The sequence below is a fragment of the Cnephaeus nilssonii genome (assembly GCF_951640355.1).
Source record: "Cnephaeus nilssonii genome assembly, chromosome: 17".
Taxonomy (NCBI): Eukaryota; Metazoa; Chordata; class Mammalia; order Chiroptera; family Vespertilionidae; genus Cnephaeus; species Cnephaeus nilssonii.
The window spans coordinates 44,323,180-44,346,711 of NC_137088.1; the positions used below are offsets into that span (position 1 = coordinate 44,323,180).

Sequence of the window (23,532 nt, forward strand, 5' to 3'; positions counted from 1 at the left end):
TCATGGGAGAATAAACTGGTTTAAATGAATATCAGGCCACCACCAAGAGAGGAGCGTGTGGTGTCTAGGTTATAAGGAGGAGAAAGTCATCTCTTTAGTGGTTCTCAACCTTTCTAATGCCGCGACCCTTTAATAGAGTTCTTCATGTTGTGGTGACCCCCAACCATAAAATTATTTTCGTTGCTACTTCATAACTGTAACTTTGCTACTGTTATGAATTGTAAATATCTGTGTTTTCTGATGATCTTAGGCGACCCTGCTAGTGGTTCTCAACCTGTGGGTTGTGAGCCACAGGTTGAGAACCGCTGCTGTAGCGCCTAAGACCATCGGAAAACACAGATATTTACTCTAAAGTTTAGATGCTATTGCTAAAGAGGGATCTTAAACATATTTGTGGCAGGCCACATCTTTCTGAGTCAGGTGGGTGTCTGTGCTTTTATGTTTGCATGTATGTGGTGGGGGAGGGGGGGCGCGGGAAGGGGACGATGTGAGATGAGGAAAGCTAGGGCACCCCAAGCCATTCATTGCTCTAAAAAAAATTCTCCAATTTGTACATCACAAAAGGATCAAATCTCAATCAGATCTGCAGAGCTCCATTCTTTTTGGATGCTATACTAGGAAGAAGGTGTGCTTTACGGAACAAGAATATGCACTGGTTTTATTACTGCTTTAACAAATTGTCGCACACTTGGTGGTTTAAAACAACACAAGTTTGTTATCTTACAGTTATGTCAGAACTGTAAGGTCAAAAGTCTGATATAGGTCTCACTGGACTAAAATCAGGGCATTGGCAGACTTGCGTTCCGTTTGGAGGTGATAGAAATCACAACAGTGATTGCCAAGAGAAAGGGTGGGGATTCATAGACGGGGCTACAAGAGGACTGTTCTATGTTGTGATTGAAGTGGCATTTAAATTGGTATGTAAATTTACCAAAACCCTTTGAATTGTACACTTAATATCTGTGCACTTTACTATCATAATTTTTTAAAGTCAGTTTTTTATTAATAAAATTTACATATTATAAGGAGAGTGCTGTTAAACAAATGAGCTCTAAAATAGACAGCAATATGCAAAAACACCTGAAATACATAATCTTCTCAAGCAGAATATGCTATATTCATACCTAAACCAGTTAGTATTCAATGTCCATCAGATGATGGAATGAGCCTCACTGTTATGATTCAGCTCTTTAAGAAACTTTATATTGGTATTAAATTCATGCTATTAATGAATGCCTTGGGAGATCAAAAATGTAATTCTACAGTGATCAATTTTTTTTGGCTCAGCTTTCAATTCATACTTTATGCTTACTCCAAAAAAAAAAAAAAATGGATCTGGGCCCTTTGAGCATGTTTCCTTTGTAGCTGACAGGATGTTAAGCTTCCTCCGTAGAGGGGGCTGGAGAGACACTGCAGGAAGAAAGAGTACTGTGTCTGAATCCAGTGTACTTACGTGGCAGGCTCCCCAGAATCCAGCTCCTCAGCAAATGAGGCTTCCCCCAGTTCCCAGCTCCTGCAGCATGGGCAGCCTCTCCAGTGTCCAGCCCCTAGCACACACAGCCTCCCCAGCACACACAGCCTCCCCAGCACACACAGCCTCCCCAGCACACACAGCCTCCCCAGCACACACAGCCTCCCCAGCACACACAGCCTCCCTAGCACACACAGCCTCCCTAGCACACACAGCCTCCCCAGCACACACAGCCTCCCTAGCACTCAACTCCTGCAGAGCATAGTGGCCTGCAGCACACAGCCACCTGCAGTTCCCCCAGCGACCTGCTCAGGCAGTTTTGTAGTGGAGGGGCCTTGGTGAGACTCCTTCGTGAACAGATTCCTCCAGGATCCTGGAGCGGCACAAGCCTCCAGCAAGGTCTGTATCTCAGTCCTGGGGACAAGGAGGCTCTCCCGTGGGTACTTTGTCTAACTGGTTCTTATATCTGTTATTCCTGTAGTTTTTAGAGCTCTCTGTACTTCTTACTACCCAACCTCTCAGTACACCAATCTCCTGTTAGAGTTAACAATTCTCATATTAAACTTTCCCTTGTTCCAATTATGGCGTGACTTCTCTCTCCTGATTGGACCTAGGCTGATGCAAACCCCCAGAAGCAAAATAAAAACATGATTTTTAACTTAAGACTACCTTATCAGGCACTTGATAAAAGCAGCAATTTATTCATACAGAGATAAAAAACACACAGTATTTAAAGAAGGAAATGATTTACACATTTGGGATTTAGGTGACTAAGCAAAATAAATGCATATGAAGAGATTTTTCTTATGCTTTTTTACTGATATAAACAGTTCAAATAATCATAATTACTTTTGTTTACTTTGTGGTGAGCAAGATATATACATTCATCATCTTAGGAAGATCTTGCACTGCCCTTAAAATGGACTTAATTAAAAGTTAAATTCAGGGGAGTCACAGACAACTAAATAAGTTACAAGCTCTCTTCCCTTCTTAGTAAAAAATTTTCAAAACCTACTGTCATTTTAAAGAAAACATTTCTTTTTAAAAGTCTGTTTTTATTGATTTCAGTGAGGAAGGGAGAGGGAGAGAGAGGTAGAAACATCAACGATGAGAGAGAGTCATTGATCCACTGCCTCCTGCACACCCCACACTGGGTGGGGATTGAGCCCATAACCCAGGCATGTGCCCTGACCAGGAATTGAACCGTAACTTCATAGTTCATAGGTCGACACTCAACCACTGAGCCATGCTGGTCAGGCAGAAAATATTTCTTTGTAAAAACTCTCTCTCTCTCTCTCTACACACACACACACACACACACACACACACACACACACACAGGCACACACTATTGGTTCTGTTTCTCTGGAGAACCCTAACTAGCACACAGGGATTCAAACAGACACCAACATTCACTGCAGCATCATTATTCACAAGAGCTAAAACATGGAAACAACTCACCTGCCCATAGAAGAATGAATAAACAGATGTGGTGTATATAAACACAATGAAATATTATTTGGCCATAAAAAGGAGTGAAGTTCTGATATAGGCCACAACACGGATGAACCTTGAACATTATGCCAGAAAGAAGCCAGGTACAAAAGGACAAACATTATATGATCCCACTTATGTGAAATACCTAGAATAGACTAATTCATAAAGAGACAGAATGAGATTAGAGATTTCCAGGGGTTTTGGGGGAAAGAAGGATTGAAGAATTGTTTCTTAATGAGTATACAGTTTCTGTTTGAGGTAATGAAAGAGTTTTGGAAACTGATACTGGTGATGGCTGCACAACATTGTGCCACTGAATAGTACACTTGAAAATGGTTTAAGTAGAAATTTTTGTTATAGATATTTCTATAGCAAAAAATAAAATATGTAAATGTTAATCGTTTATTAATATATATACTATGTTTTTCGGGAGAGAGAGAGAGATAGAAATAGAGAGAGAAAGGATCCTTAACGCCATGTGTAATCCTTGGTTGGCTCTGGCTTTCGAAATAAAAAGCTGTAAGATATTCTTAGTATAAGTGGGAAAGTTAAATAGAGATGGAACATAAATAGGGACAGAACATTTGATGTTATCATGAAATTGCTAACTTTCTTTGGTGTAATAATAATGCTATGGTTAGTAGAAGATCATATTCTTAGGAGATACATGCTTTAATGTTTACGGGAAGTGTTATAATGTCTGTAACTAACTTGCAAATAGTGATGCAAAAAGAAGTGTGTGTGTGTATTTAGGGGGATGGGTATGGGTGTGCCTGCCTGCTCCTGTGGGGAGAGAGAGAGAAAGAGGACGATAAATGAAATGTGCAAAACATTAACAACTGTCAAATCTAGGTAGAGGATACAGGTGTTCATTGTACTATTCTGTCATTTTTTTTGTTTACTTAAACATTTTCATAATAAGTTAGAAACAAAATAAAAAATTTAAAGTCATACCATCCTACCTCCCAGAAATAGTCCTGTTAACATGTTGCTTTAAATCCTTTTAACCTTTTTAAAAAATATAGATATATAGAAAAGAATTCCTTAAAAACAAAAACATGGGGTCAAATGTACATTGGTACCTCTTTATTCAGTCAAGTAAGTTAACAAATGTTTACTTAAATATATTCTCTACATCCCAGGTACATAGTAAATATAAAAAATCTCATTGAGTTTTCACTGAATGTTCCAAGAGAATTCAATGTGCCTAATTTATTACAACTATAGTTTGTAAAAATCACATATGAGTAGATGAAAAAAAACTGTGAACTTTTAGTAACTGCATTGTCATCCAGGGGCATCTTCATCATGAAATATAATTCAGTCGAATTTTATAAAGTTGTCATTTTTTTAAATTTTTGCTGTTCATTCGTTTAAGAAATATGTACTGTCTATACTGCTCCGCTCCAGGCGCTGTGGCGATAGAGGCGAATGACATCAACTGTCTGCGGTGAAGCTCACGCTGACCCGGGATCTTCAATGTATTCGTGTCCTAATTGGGGAGTTCAGAGAACGGGCTCCTATTTTACCGCCTAGTGGTCTCCAGGGGCGCTTAAGGTGATATTTGGAGGATGCATAGGAGTTAGACTCATATAACACTAGATTGGGTCATGCACGGGCTCTGGATCCGTGCGTGACCCTTGGACAAGTTGCTTACCCTCTCTGTGCCTCTAGGATAATGTCGGAAAGCTGAAATAGTAGACATGAGGCGCTTAGAGCCATGCCTGGCACCTAAAAGCTTAATTTGCTGAGCACTTGCAATTGTTGCTGCTAATTTACAAAGAGCTACCATGTGCTAGGCTTCGTGCTTGAGGTCAGGGCAAGAAACAAGCCAAGCCCTGCACCTGCCCTAGTGGTTTCCTCCCTTACCCCTCTCACTTATTGTACAGGTAACCAAGCCTCTATTCGGGGTATAAAACTTAGAAAACGTTAATTTCCTAAAAATGTGTATGCTTTTTGTGTTTCCCTGTTTTTGCCACCTCCACCTGGGCTGAGGCACTTCTCTGAGGGCTTGACCTCTGGGGCGGGCACAATTCCGAGAGACGGAGGCCTCTCCCTTCCACGTGTGCGGACCAGGAGCTCCAGGTGGGGCTCGGGAAGCCGGTCCCTGCACAGCTGGGCCCGATGAGCGCACCCACCAGCAAAACCAACCCCGATTGGTCCTCTCTCCGCCTGCCGGCATCTCTGTACCCAATCGGCGTTGAGCTTCTTGATCCGCTCCGGCAACCGACGTACACAAGGGGCTTGGGCGTCCGTGGAGGGAGCGAGAGGTCAGGCCATGAACTTGGGGTAAGCTGGGGTGAGAAAGGGGCTCCACTTGAGCGGGCGTGAGGCTGGGTGAGCCCTGGGGCTCCTCAGAGAACCTTCCGGGCCTGCGGTGAAGTGGGCGGGGCTCCGGGCGGCCTTCACCGTCCGCCACTGCCCTCGCTTTCCACTTCGCAACTGAGTTAAAACCCCTTTTCCCTCCGGAGGGAGGAGAGGCGTGCGGGAGTGGAGTAAACGGGGGGTAGAGGGAGAGGGGGGGCGATGGAAAGGCCAAGCTTGGCGTTTTCCCGGGGAGGAGCCTGGCCCATGCCGGTTCTCTGCACCTGCCTTGGGAGCCTGCGGGTCGTGCGGGCGCGCGGAGGAGGAGGTGAGCGCCCGCCGCGGGGCCCAGGCCCCTCGGAGTCCCGGGGTTTCCCGTGCGCCGCGCCGGACAGGCCCCCCTGTAGGCGCTGAGTAAATAAAAAGGGACTGCTGCCTGGTTTTCTTCACTGAGAAGTTTAATATTTTAAAGGCGAGAAGTCACCTAACGCAGACTACTTCACACCGTTTAGCGCATAGACTTTTTGTTCTAGTGTTGTGGGGTCGCACCCTGGAGTCAAATATAAGACCACCGGAGGCTGCTGATTGATTAAAAAAAGCAGGCAAGGATTTATTGAACTGGCCAGGACGGCCGCGAGGGCACCACACGACCGCCCCCAGGTGTAGGCAGTCCTTTTAAAGGTCCAAACCACAAAAGTTTTCCTTTGTTCTAAATTCTAAAGTCTGGGAACAGCCTGCAGGGGGGTTCCCAGCCCCTGCTGGACATTATTGGAATGTGGCCCTATCTTGGGAAAGCAGGTTTTTACAGAAGCAGACCCAAAGCGGAGTCGGTAATCTCTAAAGGTTATCTACAGTTTCCACTCCTGGAGCCACTGAGTCCGTGGGAATCGATCTCCTGCAGTCCTGGTCCACAGGCACAGGAACATTACCTCTGTGTCTCCAGGTCTCAGTCTGGAAGCGGAGGTAACCACCCTGTTGACCAAGCAAGCAAGTGCGTGCAGCAGCCGGAATAGCAGGGTTAAAATTCAAACAGCAGTTTTTACCCAAGTACGGTTGCTACCAAACTTCACTAGAATTCAGGGAGGAGAAAACGGGGCAGCCTGCGGGAGTTGACCGCGCAGCACTGCCACACAGATGTGCTTTGCGGTTTCACTTCAAGTGGGTGTGTCACCGACGTAAACACGAACTCCTCGTATCCCCGCAGCAGGGAAGCCCTTAAAACCGTCTTTTCCCGGGTTGGATCCTCGTCGGTACGTGGAGGCGACTGGTTTTCCCCTACCCGAGAAACACCTATTTCGTGTTCCTAATCGGACCTTTCCCAACCCCTCTCTCCTGCCCGAGTTTTGTCTCTTGGAAGTCACTTTTGTCCCACCTTTTTTCTTTTTTAACTGAAATAGTAAATTAACTCTGTGGGCTGCTACTTTTGTTTTTAGAGTTTTTATGCAGACCTTCACCGATGTACAAGTTTCTCGGCAGTGTCTACTGGTACTTTGTGCTCTTTGGTTTGACACGCACCAATGAAAAGGATAGCCGCCAGCTCCGGCCTGTGTGGCTCAGGTGGTTGGACATCATCCAATCCCGAGCACTTAAGGGTTGCCGGTTGCATTCCCCCCCCCCCCCCCCCCCCCAAACAGGGCACGGGCTCCATCCCCAGTAGGGGGCGTGCTGGAGGCCGCCGATGTTTTTCTCTCTCGCCCTCCATAAAAATCAATAAAAAAATCTTTAAAAAATGCATAGCAGCCACAGTTTCTTACAGAGTGCAGGGCAAAAGTAGATTTACAGTTGTTGGTATGGAAAATAATACAATAATGAACAAATAACACAAGAATAAATTATTTTGAATACTCACAACTGTAAACCTACATTTGCCCCTCCCTGCAGATTTATTGTGATAATAACAAATGTGTCAGTAAATGTGAATATATATTAGTTGAAATAGAGTGGGACTCTGCGCTCATACAGTGAGTAACTGGGGTGGCAATGTGATAGCTCATTTTCAAATAATGCACAAGCATGCCATAAAATATGTTAATCGTGAGATCATTATGAAACTAATAAATGGAGTTAGACATGTTTTGCTCCTTTAACTTAAGTGAGGAGTTTTAGCATTATTTTTTCCAGTCTAGAGTTATAAGAATTAAATGACAGTATGATAACTGAATTAATTTGTTGCTTACCAGTAACAAAATGAAGTGTCAGGTTAAAGATAATTCTTTTAATTATTGGAAAGTTTCAATAATGTGGATCTTCCTGTAGTTTTTAGTTTTATCTTGGATTTAAAGTGTTTTTAATTAAAAGAATGGTTTAATATTTATAAGATTCCTGTATAATTCAAAAGAACAGATTTACTCTCAGGTTCAAGTGATCATTTCTGGCTATTTAAAACGTTGCTGTTTCTTACAGACAACTTTCTTTTATTTTGCAGAGATGGTTTAAAGCTTGAAACTGAATTATTGGATGGAAAAGCCAAGCTAATATTGTCTCCATATGGTATGCTGGAATCTAAAAATGTTAACTTTTAAAATTCCTATATAAAATTTATACTACTTTAACTGACTTTTTACTTGTAGTAGAGGGATATTTAAATGGTCCTTTGAAAAAAGCAGTGTACCCTAACTTCCTCAAATTTATTTTTAGCCAATTCAGGGTACATCACTTCTTACCACTGTCAGTATTCATGAAATTTAATGTTCCAATATAGTTCATGTGTTATATATCTCTTCATTATATTTGCATATGGCAAATATCCTAATTACCTAATGTATAACCTAAGTGAAAATGTACTTATTTATGTTCTGTGCATGTAAAGAATGTAATGTTTGAGAAAATTAAATCTACAGTAAGACCACAGTTGCTAAAGCCATTTTTCATATTAATTTTAAAACTCAGAGTATATACTTTGGTAGTCTTCTTATTCACATTATTTTCTTTTCCCCTGACCTGTTTATATTTTACCTTGGAAAATAAAAATGAAGTAGAATACTTGAACCATACTATAAAACAACACTCAGGACCTAACGTTAATGCTTTTTTGGGTTAATATTTCTACTGATAGTAATATCTTAAAACAATGCTAATTTAAACAAATTTTTATAACTGCCTTAGTATGTTTTCAGTTGATAGTTAAGTAATTTTTTTTTCTTTTGTAGAACGTAAATCAAACATTTCTGTAAAGGTAAGCCAAACAAATGACTTTAACCTGACCTATTTTCAAATATAAAATGTGGTTTTCTTACAGTGATTTGAAAATAATCTGTGCTAAAATATTATAAGGGGTTAGGGGTGATGGTAAGAAGTTATTGTTCCCTTGTCTTCAGGCTGGTTCTTTCACAGGAATGGAATAATAATTTTTCTGTTGTAAAAGCCTTTTAGAACCTTTTCTCTAGATCAGTGCTGGAAATGTTCTAAAACTCGTGCTTCCAATATGGTAGCCAGCCACTAGTGGTAGGTGGTTATTGACTGAGGAAGTGAATTTTAAATTTTATTGAATTTTAAATGTAATAGCTACTGTACTGGACAGTACAGTTCCCAAGATGTTTAAAAATAGATATTCATACTTGAAAACAAAAATTTTTCTTTTCATACTCATTCCATTTTTAAAACATTTTATTTTTCAATTACAGTTGACATTCAATAATATTTTATATTAGTTTCAGGTGTACAGTATAGTGATTAGACAATAATAAACTTTAAAAAGCATACTCACCCGGCACAATACACAGATAATACAACATTGACTATATTCCCTATACTATACTTTACATCCTCATACTGATGCCATTTTTCCACACCAGAAGGGTATATTTGACTCACAAATTCTTATATGCATTTAGCTTTCTCCTTTAAGAGATCACACTTGAGCTTAATGATAATTTTTCTTAAAAAATTTTTTTAAATCAGGAACCCATAGTGCCTTTTTCTTTCCTTTTTCTTTTTCTTTTTTCTTTTTGTTAATCCTCACCAAGGATATTTTTCCATTGATTTTTAGAGAGAGTGGAAGGGAGAGGGAGAGACAGAGAGAGAAACATCTATGTGAGAGAGACACATTGATTGATTACCTCCTGCATGCACCCCCGACCAGGGCCAGGGAACCTGAGACAAGGTACGTGCCCTTGAAAGGAATCGGAATTGAAACTGGGACCCTTCAGTCGGTGGGCTGACGCTCTAGCCACTGAGCCAAACTGGCTAGGGCCATAGTGCCTTTTTCTACAGAATTACATTACCACTATTAAAAAAAGTTTGATATCACTACTTTGTACTCTTTTTTTTTTCATTTTTAGATTAACATCAGCTGAAATTTCTACTCTGTTCTTCCTTACAGTATTCCCTTTTTCCCTTTTCTTTGCAGCATCTTAAAGTTTTTCTTGCATGTTTATGAATGGAGCCCATTGTGGATGATATGGCACTTTTCAACTCTGAGCCCTTGATGTCTTTGCTGTTTCTTCCAGGTTTAATCAAGGGGGAAAGGTTGTTTTAGTACCCACCATATTGATAAATGGATGGTGATGATTAGAATAATTCCACAAGCTACCAATAAGTATATACCATATACATATTCTCTCTGTATATGGTATATACTTATATACATTATGTGTTCCTTAATGTTTGACTACAGATTGTGTATTTTTCCTGGCCCTGCCCTGTTAAAATATTGCAACTATTTTTATTTGAGTCACATTAACCAGTACAGTCCCCCTTTAAGCTCCTAGATTAAAAGCAACTTGTATTAGATGATTTCTACCTCCCCTAGCCTCTATTCTCTCTAATATGTTCCCTCTTTCATTGTTGTCCTTGATGGACTTGCTAGCTACACCACTTTTGTGAAGACATTTAATTGTCTTTTTAACTAATTTAGAACATCTGGAGATACCTTTCATGCCTATAAATAAATAAAGTTACTAGTCATAGACTTTTGGTAGAATCATTACAAAATTTTATCTGTGGTCTAGGGATATTTTACTCTAGTTTCTAGAGTAACTAATAAGTCTCAGATGATGTTGATTTTAAATTATATATCTTAAAGCAAATTGTTTGGATTTATCCCTGTTGCTTTTGGATCTCCAAAATACTGATAAATGGTAACCGTGAGGTGATGGTTATGTTAATTAGCTTGAGTATTAGGTGATTATTTCACAGTGTAGACATGTAACAAATTATCGTTGTATACCTTAAATATACACAATTTTTAAATTGTCAATTACCTCAGTAAAACTGAAAAAAAAAAAATACTGATGTAAATTTTCCTTCTATATTGATTTTATTTCAGGGAGCTATTCTTCCCTTATTTACAGGGCTTTCCGAGATCCTCTTTTCTTCGCAGAAGATAAAAATCCCAATCACTAGTATTTAATTTCCTTTTTTGTTTTAATCAGTTTTTTAACTTCTTAAACTTCACACTTTGGTAGCTGTATGTTGAATTCTTTTTTTTTTTTTTTTTTTTTTTTAGTAATTTATTCATGAATTCTCTCTTCATAGTGCTTTTCTTTTTTCCCAATGGGGTAAGTTCCTACTGTACCTATCTATAATTGTTTTGCCCATTCCTCACAGGTTGAAATACTACCATCTTCGCGGTGTGCTCTTTAAACAACTGAACTCTCTCATCATCAAGTTTAACACGTGTGGTCAGAGAACTTCCTTAATTCTATCAAAATCTCTCCTGCATTTTGAATCTGTGTTAATGAATATGAAGTAAAGATAGTTACCAGCCTTATTTCTTAGGCTTATAGGAAGATAAATGAAAAAATATTAATGATTTAATGTCATGAATAATTTATGAATTCTAAACTCTTAAAATTATCTCACAAATTATTTGAAATATAAAACATTAAAAATTTTTGTACAGGTTTTTCTACATGTGAAAATTAGTGACACACTAAAGGATATATACAATATTAGTGCTAGGAAGTACATTTTATTTTATTTTTATTTTTTAATATATTTTATTGATTTTTTACAGAGAGGAAGGGAGAGGGATAGAGAGTTAGAAACATTGATGAGAGAGAAACATCAATCAGCTGCCTCTTGCACACCCCCTACTGTGTATGTGCCCGCAACCAAGGTACATGCCCTTGACTGGAATCGATCCTGGGATCCTTCAGTCTGCAGGCCGACACTCTATCCACTGAGCCAAACCTGTTAGGGCTAGGAAGTACATTTTATATACTAGTACATATTTTTAATCCTCACCGGAGGAGTGAGGATATTTTTTCCGTTGATTTTAGAGAGCGTAAGAGAGAAACATCAATGTGACAGAGACACAGTGATTGATTGCCTCCCACACGTGCCAATGGGGGAGGGGATCGGTCCTGCCACCAGGTAGTGCCCTTGACTGAAGCTCCAACCACTGAGAATGCCAGCCAGGGATACACATTTTCTATTTTAAAATGTTACTTTTCTCTGATTCTGGCCTTGGGATCCTGGCCTCAGAAATTGTGAAATCAGCCAATATTAAACCACTGCATTGGATACTATCTTTATATTATGAAAAATATTGGTAGAATTAAACTGGGTAAAAGAGCAACATGCTACATAAAAATGCTTATGACAAAGACCCTCCTTTTTGAGCTATTAAAGTCATCTTATTCCATAACCACTAGGGAAATGATCCGGGCTACATTTTTTTCTTATTAGGTAACTTGAATATAATTGAATATTTATTTGGTAGTTTACAATTTTTTGTTGTCTCTTTTCATTGTTCTTTGGCATTAAGCTACAAAAAGTATTCAGAGTTGAGCTGAATGTATAGTGTCCTTGTGCCAAGTTTTTTCTTACTACTTTGTTAAATATTTTTTTAAGATCTTTTCTGTATATTATTTCTTTGTTTTTGCATTTGTTTCTTATTTCTTTTTGTGTGTATATTATTTCTGATGTAATTGTAATGTGGTAAAGTAATCTAGTTAAATTAGGGCTCCAATTAGTAGCCTTCTGTTTAACAAGGATTTACTACACTGTAAAAGTCCAATATATGTATAGAGCTGTATTCTTGGCTTTATTCTGTGACTGAGAGAGAGAGAGGAGTAAAACCTAGTCTTTGTTTCCTGGAAGTGGGAGTATCAATCAGGTAAATAACTATATAATACAAGAATAAAATGGGTGTCATATTAGGGTCATAAATAGAAGAAAACAGCCCTCGCTGGTTTGGCTCAGTGGATAGAGTGTCAGCCTGTGTTTGATTCTGGTCAAGGGCACATGCCTGAGTTGTGGGCTCCATCCCCAGTAGGGCATGTGCAAGAGGCAACCGATCAATGATTCTCATCATTGATGTTTCTCTCCCTCTCCGTCCCTCTCTGAAATCAATAATATGTATTGAAAACATTGGAAAGAGCAACTCTTTGTGGTTTGAAAAGACCAGGGAATGCTCATTAATAAAGTGACATTTTAATTAGAACTTAAAAGATGAGAGAGATGCCGAAACCGGTTTGGCTCAGTGGATAGAGCGTCAGCCTGAGGACTGAAAGGTCCCAGGTTCGATTCCGGTCAAGGGCATGTACCTTGGTTGCGGGCACATCGATGTTTCTAACTATCTCACTTCCTCTCTAAAAAATCAATAAAATGTATTTTTTTAAAAAAAAGATGAGAGAGATATTTATAGTCAAAGAAGTAAGGAAGTGTATTCTGAGCTCACGAAATGGTGGGCAAAATACTGAGCTACAAACATAATTTGCATTTGGGTAATAATGTGTACCTTGGGAAGTGTAGAACATAAAGCTTGGTGGGGTTACAATCATGAAGAGTTTAAATGAATACTCAGTTTGAATTTATTTGATCTTCATGTCAGGAACATTAAAGAATTTTTGAAAAGTGGGCTAGATATAATTTAATTTGTGTTGTAGGGCTTCAGGCAACTCTGTGAAGGATAGTTTTATCATAACATCTGTTAAAGAAGGGGAAAGAAGTGAAAGATTTTCAAGATATGGTAAGGGAATGCACTGCACTTAGCAGTTCAAGTGGGACACTAGAGAAATGAAATGCTCAACTGCTAATGCCTCAAAAAAAAAAAAGGCTAGTATAAGTCAAAGAAGGGTGAGATTAGTAGGAGCTGTAGTAGTTGAAAACTAACTGAGGTGTTAGGGTTCAGTTGTATGTACAGTCTGCTGATAATTTGCTTAATCTACAAAGTGGTTTTCAAAAATCAGAATGAGTTGCCAATGTCTAAAAATTGGAAAATTTAAAGTAAAACATGGTATTCTTGGTTCCCTTGAAATATTGGATGATCTAGTAAATAGATTTTTTTTTTAGTAGTGTAGTTTTTTTGTTTTTTTGGGTTTTTTTTGGTAGTGTAACTTTGTTCTCCTTTAGGCGGAAAAGTACTGTTCAGTTTATCCTAGCTCCCACCCAGTCTACAATACAGTAGGTATTTGAGTTTCCTACCTCTCATTTTCAGAATTCGTTATATTAAAATAGCCACAGGGATGGGAGAATACAAAGGCATTTTAGATTGTGGTATTGGTATCAAGAGCCTAAAGCCAGGAATAAATAGGTGTAGGTGAGGTGAATAGGATAATAAAGGAATCTTGTGGCTGATTTTACAGGGATATTTTGAAAAGTAGGACAAAATGGGATTGGTGAATTGGTCAGAGTTTGGTTGTGTATTATGTAATTTATTGAAAGACAGGGAAAATTGGGATATGATAATCTAGATGAAAGCCATGTGGCATCTACTTCATTCCTTGATAGCAAGAATATTGTCTTATTCAACTTTACACGTCCAATTCTTTTTCCCATAGTGGTGAGCACATAAAAAAATACTTAATGATTAAATGACTATTGAATTATTTTAGGTTAGTTGGGTTTCCAGAAATGTATAGTAGATTAAATGGGATAAATTTGAGATAGGCTGGCTGTGAACTAGTAATGAAATGAAAACCTGGTTTTAGGCTTATTGTTGTTTAAATGATGAGAATAAGGCTTGAAAGTAAGAACCAATACTTGCTGTTTAGCTAAAAAAGCCTAGAAAAGGAAGATAAAGAGTCAAAGATAACTCCATGGTTTCTGGTCTGAGAGATTAGAAGTAAAGAGCCACAGAAATGGGATATTTTGGAAAGGGGAGCTAATTTGGAGGAGAGATGAGGGATAAAGAATTCATTTTTGAAAATGGCATAGTTAAGGATAGTCATTGAACAAAAATTTATTGAACACCTAGTGGGGAAAAGAGCTAGGGAGGTGGGAGTGAAAATGGAGCAGGAAACCTGCAGTTTTAAATAGAATGGTCAGAGAGGACCTCACTAAGCTGGTGATATTGGAGCACATATTTGAAGGAGGTGAGTGAATGAGCCATATAGAATCTGAAGGAAGAATATTCCAGGTAGAGGAACTGACTAATGCTAAGGACTAAGACTGGAGCTTCTTGTTGAATTTAAAGAACAAGATGCCCTGGAGGCTAGAGGCTAAGAGAAAATGAGGTTAGAGATGAGATAATGGAGGCAAATGGACCCGATCATTATGTCTTCTTTGGTCAGAGTGAGAAGTTCAGCTTTTCTTCCAAGTGAGATGGGAAGCCATTAGAAGCTTTTGAAGAAAGTGGCATGCTCTGACTAACATCTATATCATAAAAGGCCCATGGTCATCATGCCATCACGCTATCACGGCAGGCTGGGTGGGCGTGAGCTACTAGAGGTGGAGAGCTATGAGCAGCGGAGAGCTGCTAGCAGCAATGGGCTGGGCGAGCAGCGATGGGCCGGGCGGCCAGCTGAGGCAAGAGGAAGTGAATTGTGTGCGCTGGGCCTCTAGTAGTAAGATAATCACAGTGGCTGCTGTGTTGAGAATAGACTGTGGAGCAAGGGTAGAAGCAGGAAAACCAGTTAGAAGGTTTTTCAGTAATTTAGACGAGGTAGTGGCTTAGAACAGAGAGGTGGCAAGAGATGTTTAAGAGTAGTGTCAGATTCAGGATATATTTTGGAGATGGAGCAAAACAAGGTTTGATGACAAATTAAATGAAGCCTATTTGAGAAGATTCAAGGATAATTGCAAATTTTTTGGCATTAGTAACAGATAGGAAAGACAGGGGAGGAAGTTTTAGGGGCAAGAGGGAGATCAGTTTAGTTTGGGACATGCTGAGTTTGAAGTATCTACTAGAAACCCAAGAAGAGATCTTGGGACTGAGCCCTAGGCATTCCAGCTTTAAGAGATCTGAGAGAAAAGGAGGAGCCACTAAAGACTGAGAAGGAGTAGCAAGAAGAACCAGGATTGTGGAGTCCTATAAGTGAAATAGAGAAAGGGTCTCAAAATGGAAGGAATAATCAACTCTATCGGACACTGCCAGTAGGTCGAGTAAGATGAGAGTTTGAGAATTGGTAATTGAATTTAGCAATGTACAAATTATTAGTGACCTTGATGAGCAGTTTGGGTCAGGTGGTTGGGTGAAAGCTTGGTTGGAATGGGATTATAGAAGATGAGAGGAGAAAGTGGGATCAAGAATTTTTTAAGATGGCAAAAAAGATGTGAACAGTGGAAAAGAAATGGTGATAATTCAAGAAAAAGCAAAGTATTGCTAGAGAGAGATTCTTGAGAAAGAGGGTTATGGGATGTGTCAGTAACAGGAGGGCAAGCAGTTTGTTTGAGTACAGATGCTGATATAGATTTGATGGTAGAAACAAAGTTTTTTTTTCTAAATGCTTCCTTGTGAGATTTTCAGTGAAATATTAATCAAGGTCTTCAGCTGAGAATGAGTAGGAAAGAAAGTATTAGGGGCTAGGAGAAAGTTGAGATTGTTGCTAAATGAATGAGATGAGACTAAATGAACTTTGGAAATGTGTGCCTGCCAGGTAGCATGAAGAGCCATTGGTTGTTCTTGGGTATGTATTTAAGATGAAACTAGATGTTTGTGACTGTGTGTTTTTCTCTTTGGATGCAGGCACAGAGTAGGTGAAAAGTTAGATTTTACCAGGTTTGGGATTTGCCAAGTGTATGTGATATAAGAGCAGAGGAGTTGAGAATGGAAAACAGTGATGGTTTTGGTTGATCATGGAATTTAAGATTGGTAAGGAGGGATGCAAGGACAAGAGGAAGGTTGTAGAATCAACATTATAGATCCCAGCAGAGTTAGAGAATTGTTGGGCTATGTTAAGAAAGTTAAGCTGGAAAAAATAGGAGGTGGTGGTCATGTGCGGTGCTTGAAATAGATTATGGAGGGATTGCAATTATGAGTAGTTACAAGGTCAGTATAAGATATCACTATGGGAATGAGTAACTGAGGTAGTATGAAGGACAAGAGTATAGGAGCAGAGTTCAAGGAAATGAGAGACCAAGATATTGGAAGAATGATCTATGGATATGAAAGCACTGATAACTAAGGCAGAGTTATGTTAGAGGGATGATGACCCATGGGTTAAATTATTCAAGGAATAAGGGCTAGTAGCCTATCTACACTAATAAAAGAGAAACATGCAAACTAACAATCACTCTGCTACCCCAAGCCACGCCTATCAGCCAATCAGGAGTGAGCATGCAAATTAACCCAACCAAGATGGCAGCCGGCCACGGAGCTGGAGCAAGCAGGAGGCTTGGGTTTCCTCGGCAATGGAGGAAGCCAAGCTTCCCGCCCACCCTGGCCAGCCCTGGCCTCCGCTCAAGGCTACACAGTTTCAATTATAGGAGATAAATAAATCCTAACAAAAATGGTGGCTGCCACGAGCTGGAGAGAGCAGGAGGCTTGGGTTGCCTCTAGCGATGGAAGTAGCCAAGCTTCCTGGCCGGCCCTGGCCTCCGCTCAAGGAGGCGCTGAAAAGAAAAAAAAAGGAGGGGCTGGGACCTTGGGTCGCCAGGGGGGTGATCAGGCCAGGATGGGACAGCAGGGGCCGTTGGGGGTAAGCAGACCAGCAGGGGGGCTAGCTGGGGGTGAGCAAGCCGTCAGTGGGGGTCAGTTGGAGGTGATCAGGACAACAGGGGGGGGGCAGTTTGGAGTGAGCAGGCCAGCAGGGGGGCAGTTGGGGGTGAGCAGGCCAGTGGGGAGGGAAGGTGAGAGCGAGCAGGCCAGCGGGCGGCGGGGGGGGGGAGTTGGGGGCGAGCAGGCCAGCCGGGGGGACAGTTGGGGGTGATCAGGCTGGCAGGGGCGCATTTGGGGGCGAGCAGGCCGGCAGGCAGAGTGGTTAGGGGCAATCAGGCAGGGAGGCAGGCAGGTGAGCTGCTGGAGCCAGCAGTCCCGGATTGTGAGAGGGATGTCTGACTGCTGGTTTAGGCCCGATCCCTGTAAACCAGCAGTAGGACATCCTTCGAGGGGTCCCAGATTGGAGAGGGTGCAGGCCAGGCTGAGGAACACCCCTCCCATCCCCGCCCCGTGCATGATGTAATCATGACATGAGATTCAGTGCTGAAGTAGAATGGAGATGTCCTATAACAACTAGAATAAAAGTTCTTCATATACTTTATTATTCTGAATAAAATATTTCCAATCATTGGTAAAGCTTTCAAGTGAAGATTTGCAAAGGTTAAAAGTTAGTTTCTTTTGGATATATATTAGCTAAATGGGAAAAAGTTTAAAGGCCTGATTTATCATATATATCAAGATAATTATTGATTTTTCATGGGCTGTTATAAAGAATAAATTTTTGGTATCTTAACAGATGGGAAATAAGACCAAGATTGGAAAATGTCCTTTAAGAACAAAACAAACCGGATGCATTCTAAAATCAACACAAAATACTTGTATCAGTAGTGAAAAACTTTTGGAAAAGAAGAGAATTGGTTCAGAAACGTCACTGGCAAAAGGTGAAAAAAATAGTATGGCTAAAGATTTATGCAAGCAGTATGCTGATAAAGACTGTTTTTATATCCGGAAAGAGAGTTCACCTACAACCCCTAAAATACAGAAGACTAGAAACACCTTAAATACACCTGTAATAGCTAAACAGAAGCCTTGCAAAAATCACATCACAGGTGAAAATATGAAGAGTAGTTTGGTGTGTCTAACACAAGACCAGCTACAACAGATTTTGATGAATGTAAACCACGGAAATAGATCCATGTTCCTGACTGAGAATGGAAAGGAGGAGGAAACAAGTAAGACTTTCTGAAGTTTTAATACATTTTATTGATATAAAATGTTTTAGAATTTCAGGTTCATTGAATTTTTCATAACTGTGCCTCTTATATTCTATTTTAACATAACTATTTTTCAAAATGATTGGTCTCTTAAGGTAAATAAATGTACAGGATTACTTATAATATGTTATATTTTATGGTTAATGCCCAGAATATTATTCTCATGAGCCATAGCCTTAAGAAATCCAGTTTTCTGTGAACTCTAGAAAAGATGTTAACACAGATCACTATTGTACTTATATTAGAATGTAGAAAACCTTACTTACATTAAAAAGAATTATATAAAATGTTCCACCAAACTATTATAGTACTTCTAGCGAAAATTGAGGGACCCCCTACTATGAAGATTTGACTTGCTTGCTGAAAATGTTGATTTTCCTGGCCCTTACATTTTGCTTTTCCTAACTCGCAATCCATGCTAAGGATTGGCAGCACTGTCTTTTTAAAACACAAACTTGAAAGGAGTAGTAGAATATTACATGCCTTCTGTTTCAATAATCATAATTGTAAGAAGCCTTCTTGTTTCAGCTTTGAGCTGAGGAATTGTGAATATGAGTAGAAATATCATTAACATTTTGTGAGACAATAGTGAAATAAATAAAAATAAAATTAACAGTCACCAGGAAGAGTTCCCACTACTGGTTTGGAGACCAGGTAGCTGGTCTCCAAATAAAGTATATGAAGATATACTCCCAAGGTGCTGAGATGGAGTCATCTACCTTCTCTTGGTATTATCCTTTGGTAAATGAGAGCTAGATTTTGTCTTATAAGTCTAGAATTCTACTTCAGAGAACAAAAAAATAAAAACTTAGCAAAGATAATGAGAAGAAAATATCAATAAAGTTAAAAGCAGAATTTTCCTAGTCATATATTGACCTACATATTAGATATGCTTTTTCTTCACTAGAAGAACTAGCATGTTAAGGAGCAATGTAGAATAATTTTTGAGCCAAGCATATGAGTCCAAAATATTTGGAATAGATATAGCTGGGGCATAAAGCCAGTGGTCTATGGTAAAGTTTTTCACTGATTTCCCAGCTAAATTAGGAAAAGGTAGTGAGTTTTTCATAGAGCTATTTGCTTTTATTCTCAATAAAGTTGTCAGTTGTGTTTTTGTTTATATTATTTATAGTATATGTTGGCAGGAGTAAATGGAGGTTTATTTTTGTTGTTGCTTATTGTTTGATACAGGAATTTGTATGGCTCTGGCCATACATCTGGGTCATTGAACCTCTGAGGCTCAGTTTCCTTTTTTGACAAAAAGGGAGTCATAATACCCACTGCAAGGATTGCTGTGAGAAATAATTAGGTGATGTGTAAGGCAATGTTTTTTAAACTGTATAGCAGTATGCTAAAATAAGGTATTGTAATAGATGCAATTTTAGTGTTAATTTTAAAGCATGCATTTTACTTCCTAGGTCAGTACAGTCTACATTTAAACAGTATTCCTAATCCACAAAAGGATGAGAACATTATGGGACTACTCCAAAAAACTGAGGTTGTGTCATGTGCCCAGGATGAAAATAAATCTGTTTTAAATAAAACTCAGGAGACATCTAAGCAGTCTGAGCAGAAAATTGCCATGTATGTAACTCATATCTTGTGAATATGATTTTTTCTTGACTTTCTTGTGAAATATTAACTCTGAAGACTTAAGAGCTAGTTAAAAGTTTATTACTGAATACTATGGAGTATGTTGTGTTGAAATGTATAATAAGGTTTCAGTTATTTTTTTGTGTTTTGTCTCAGAGAGAATGTATGGAAACCAGCAGACATATTCAGTACTCTGGGGGAAAGAGAACGTGATAGAAATTTGTTGGAAGCAAAAAAAGCCCAGTGGAGGAAAGAGCTTGGTAATTATTAACACCTATTATTGTAGTTTGGTTGGCTTACAGAATATATATTAAGGATGAAATAGATCCTTCAGTATATTATCATCAAAAGTCTTGTTTTATAACATTTGCCATTTAGAGGAGTTCTCTGTAAATGTATAAAAAGATTGTGGTTTCACATTCGCTTAGGTTGTACCTTTTTGTTTTGGTGTGTACCAAAAGCCAGAGGTGAGCATTGATGTCATCAATATCATTCCAGAGCTCCTGGTTCTCAAAGATTCCTAAACTTTTCTCATTTCTTGAAAATCCATTATCATATTTTTCCATTACAGAAATCCTGTGGGTTTAAAGATGGTTTTATTTAAAAATAATTGAGTTCATTTAAAAAAATAATTAAAATGTTCTAATGAAGAATTATCAATATGATATCAATTAGTGTATTCCACACAAGCTTATTGCTTTTTTGTCAGCCTGTAGAAACTGTATAACAGAAATACTTATAATTTTTGTTAGGGTCTTAAAATATTGATAATAACTAAGAAACTCCCATTACTTCTTGGACTAGACTTGGAGTCCATAGTTTGGAAAATACATGAAGTAACAGTTGTACTTTTTAGAAATAGCTGTACTAAGAGCTTGAAGATGGGCCTTCACCCTCCTGTAAGGCAGTCATGCTGATACAGGATGGTGATGTAGAAAAAGAGATAAGCAGAAGAATTAGGGAATGAATTGATATTGGAAGTGATGGTAACAGAAGAATGAAGAAATTAAATATGTGGTAGCAGTGTCAAGAGATTTGGAGATCTGATCTGTGTTTATAGCATAATTTCAGCTTTAAATATTTTTAAATAAAATTCAGCTTATCAAAATACAATACAAAACTTCTGAAGTAAGATATGGAACTATTTGGAAATGTCTGAAGTGTTTTATGCTTTAATTATTATCTTTAAAAATACAGTTTTCTTTTACTTGATACTGTTAGAAAAGCACATCTTTCTTTGTTAAAGCTGTGCTTTCATTAGTTTTCTTGGAATTTAAATTTATATATCTTTGAGGTTTTAAGAACTATTGATTTTGGGCCTTGTTTATTTATATTGTTAATACAGATTTTATATTTTTTACTTTTTTCAGTTATGAATAATGCTGACATTTATTAAATATTTATTTTGTGCCAGGCCCTATACTGAAATAGGCACTATTATTACTCTCTTTTTACAGAAGAACAATCGGGTTTAGAGAAGTGAACAGTAATTTGTCCATAGATACATAGTGGGGAAATAGTTGAACTTGGATTTGACCCCCAGGATTCTCTGAATCCAGAGTTGTTACTTTTGAGTCTCTTACTAATAATTGACTGAACATTTCAGGAAAGTAGAACCTAAGAATAATTAGCATAATATAAACTACTAGAGGCCCGGTGCACGAAATTCATGCACGGAGGGGGGTTGTCCCTCAGCCCAGCCTGTACCCTCTCCAATCTGGGACCCCTCAAGGGATGTCCGACTGCCCATTTAGGCCCGATGGATCGGGCCTAAACGGGCAGTCGGACATCCCTCTCACAATCCAGGACTGCTGGCTCCCAACTGCTTGCCTGCCTGCCTTCCTGATTGCCCCTAACCGCTTCTGCCTCCCTCTCACAATCCAGGACTGCTGGCTCCCAACTGCTTGCCTGCCTGCCTTCCTGATTGCCCCTAACCGCTTCTGCCTGCCAGCCTGATCACCCGCTAACCACTCTGCTGCCAGCCTGTTTGCCCCCAACTTCCCTCCTCTGCCGGCCTGGTCACCCCTAACTGCCCTCTCCTGCAGGGTTGATCACCTCCAACTGCCCTCCCTTGCAGGCTTGGTCCCTCTCAACTGCCCTCCTTTGCAGGCCAGGTGCCTCCCAACTGCCCTCTCCTGCTGGCCATCTTGTAGTGGCCATCTTGTGTCCACATGGGGGCAGGATCTTTGACCACATGGGGGCAGCTATATTGTGTGTTGCAGTGATGATCAATCTGCATAGTACTCTTTTATTAGATAGGATAGAGGCCTGGTACAGGGGTGGGGGCCAGCTGGATTCCCCTGAAGGGTGTCCCAGATCAGGGTGGGGTTCCCTTGGGGCATGGGGCGGCCTGAGCGAGGGGCCTGTGGTGGTTTGCAGGCCGGCCACGCCCCCTTGCAACGCAAGCAGAGGCCCTGGTATCTGGAATTTATTTTCCTTCTACAATTGAAGCTTTGTAGCCTGGAGCAGAGCCAAGCCTGGGGCTCCCTCCGAGGCCCGAAGCCATTTGTGTTGGGGTTATAATTGAAACTTTGTTGCCTTAAGCGGGTGGGCCTGGCCAGCGTGTGTGGAAAGCTTTGCTTCCCCTGTTGCCGGCGGCAACCCTGGCCTGCTCTCTCAAGCTCCATTCTGCCGCCATTTGTTTGAATTTGTTTACCTTCTATAATTGAAACTTTGTAGCTTGAGTGGAGGCTTAGGCCTGCAACGGCTGGCAGAAAGCTTGGCTTCCTCTGTTACCTAGGAAACCTTGCTCTCTGTGGCTGTAGCCATCTTGGTTTGGGTTAATTTGCGTACTCGCTCTGATTAGATGGTGGGTGTGGCTTGTGGGCATGGCTTGTGGGTGTGTCGGAGGTATGGTCAATTTGCATATTTGTCTATTATTAGATAGGATGTTGTCCTGAAAAAATCTCTCTTTATTGATAGTTGTAATAGACATTATTACATCCATTTGTGCCATGCTTAAATTTGGTTCTGATTAAATGTTTTATTCCATCTCCCTTAAAATTTTTCTCTTGTGAGTTAATCTCCTCCTTACAAAACAATTTTAATCTGTGTTGGAATCTGCACTCTTTAAGAAGGTCATGATTTGTTTACGTGATTTTTTTTTACAGTTATTGTACATTTTTTAAAAAAGGACATTATTTCCAGATGAACAGGTTGCTTTAAAGAAGAAAGAAAAAGAAACTCCTGAAAAATGGAATAATACTTGGGAAAAATCTGAAAGTGATAAAATAGTATGGGAAAAAGTTCAAATTCTTGACCAGTCAAAGGTAAGAGTATCAAAATTAAGCATTTATGGAATATAAGACATCTTAATTGAAATTTTGTAATGCTAAGTCATGTTCAGATCATAAATTTATTTTTAAAACATATTATTTATATTACTGAAGGCATACTTCGTTGTTTTTTTACTTTGTTTTTATTGTTTACACTATTACAAATGTCCCCATTTTCCACCCCTTCCATCTGGCCATCACCTCATTGCTTTCTGTGTCCATGAGCTATGCATATTTGTTCTTTGGCTAGTTCCTTTACCCCTTCTCACCCAGCCCTGCCTCCCCCTGACATACTTATTAAAAATATGTATATATTTCTATTAAATATTTTTAAAAGCATATATTTTTAAAAAA

The 23,532-nt window shown here is 39.4% G+C and overlaps 1 protein-coding gene across 5 annotated transcripts in view; it reads left to right on the forward strand.

The window, feature by feature from the left end:
• Positions 1 to 5,200: 5,200 nt before the first annotated feature.
• The window catches only part of CCDC66 (coiled-coil domain containing 66), a 70,313-nt gene continuing 51,981 nt past the window's right edge, over positions 5,201 to 23,532 (forward strand). For all 5 annotated transcript variants that reach the window (XM_079794727.1, XM_079794728.1, XM_079794729.1 and 2 more), the window contains exons 1-7: positions 5,201 to 5,257; positions 7,698 to 7,762; positions 8,422 to 8,447; positions 17,833 to 18,268; positions 19,729 to 19,894; positions 20,060 to 20,163; positions 23,051 to 23,172. In XM_079794727.1, coding sequence (XP_079650853.1) covers positions 5,247 to 5,257; positions 7,698 to 7,762; positions 8,422 to 8,447; positions 17,833 to 18,268; positions 19,729 to 19,894; positions 20,060 to 20,163; positions 23,051 to 23,172 — 930 coding nt within the window. In that variant the 5' untranslated portion in view covers positions 5,201 to 5,246. The remainder of the gene's footprint in view (positions 5,258 to 7,697; positions 7,763 to 8,421; positions 8,448 to 17,832; positions 18,269 to 19,728; positions 19,895 to 20,059; positions 20,164 to 23,050; positions 23,173 to 23,532) is intronic.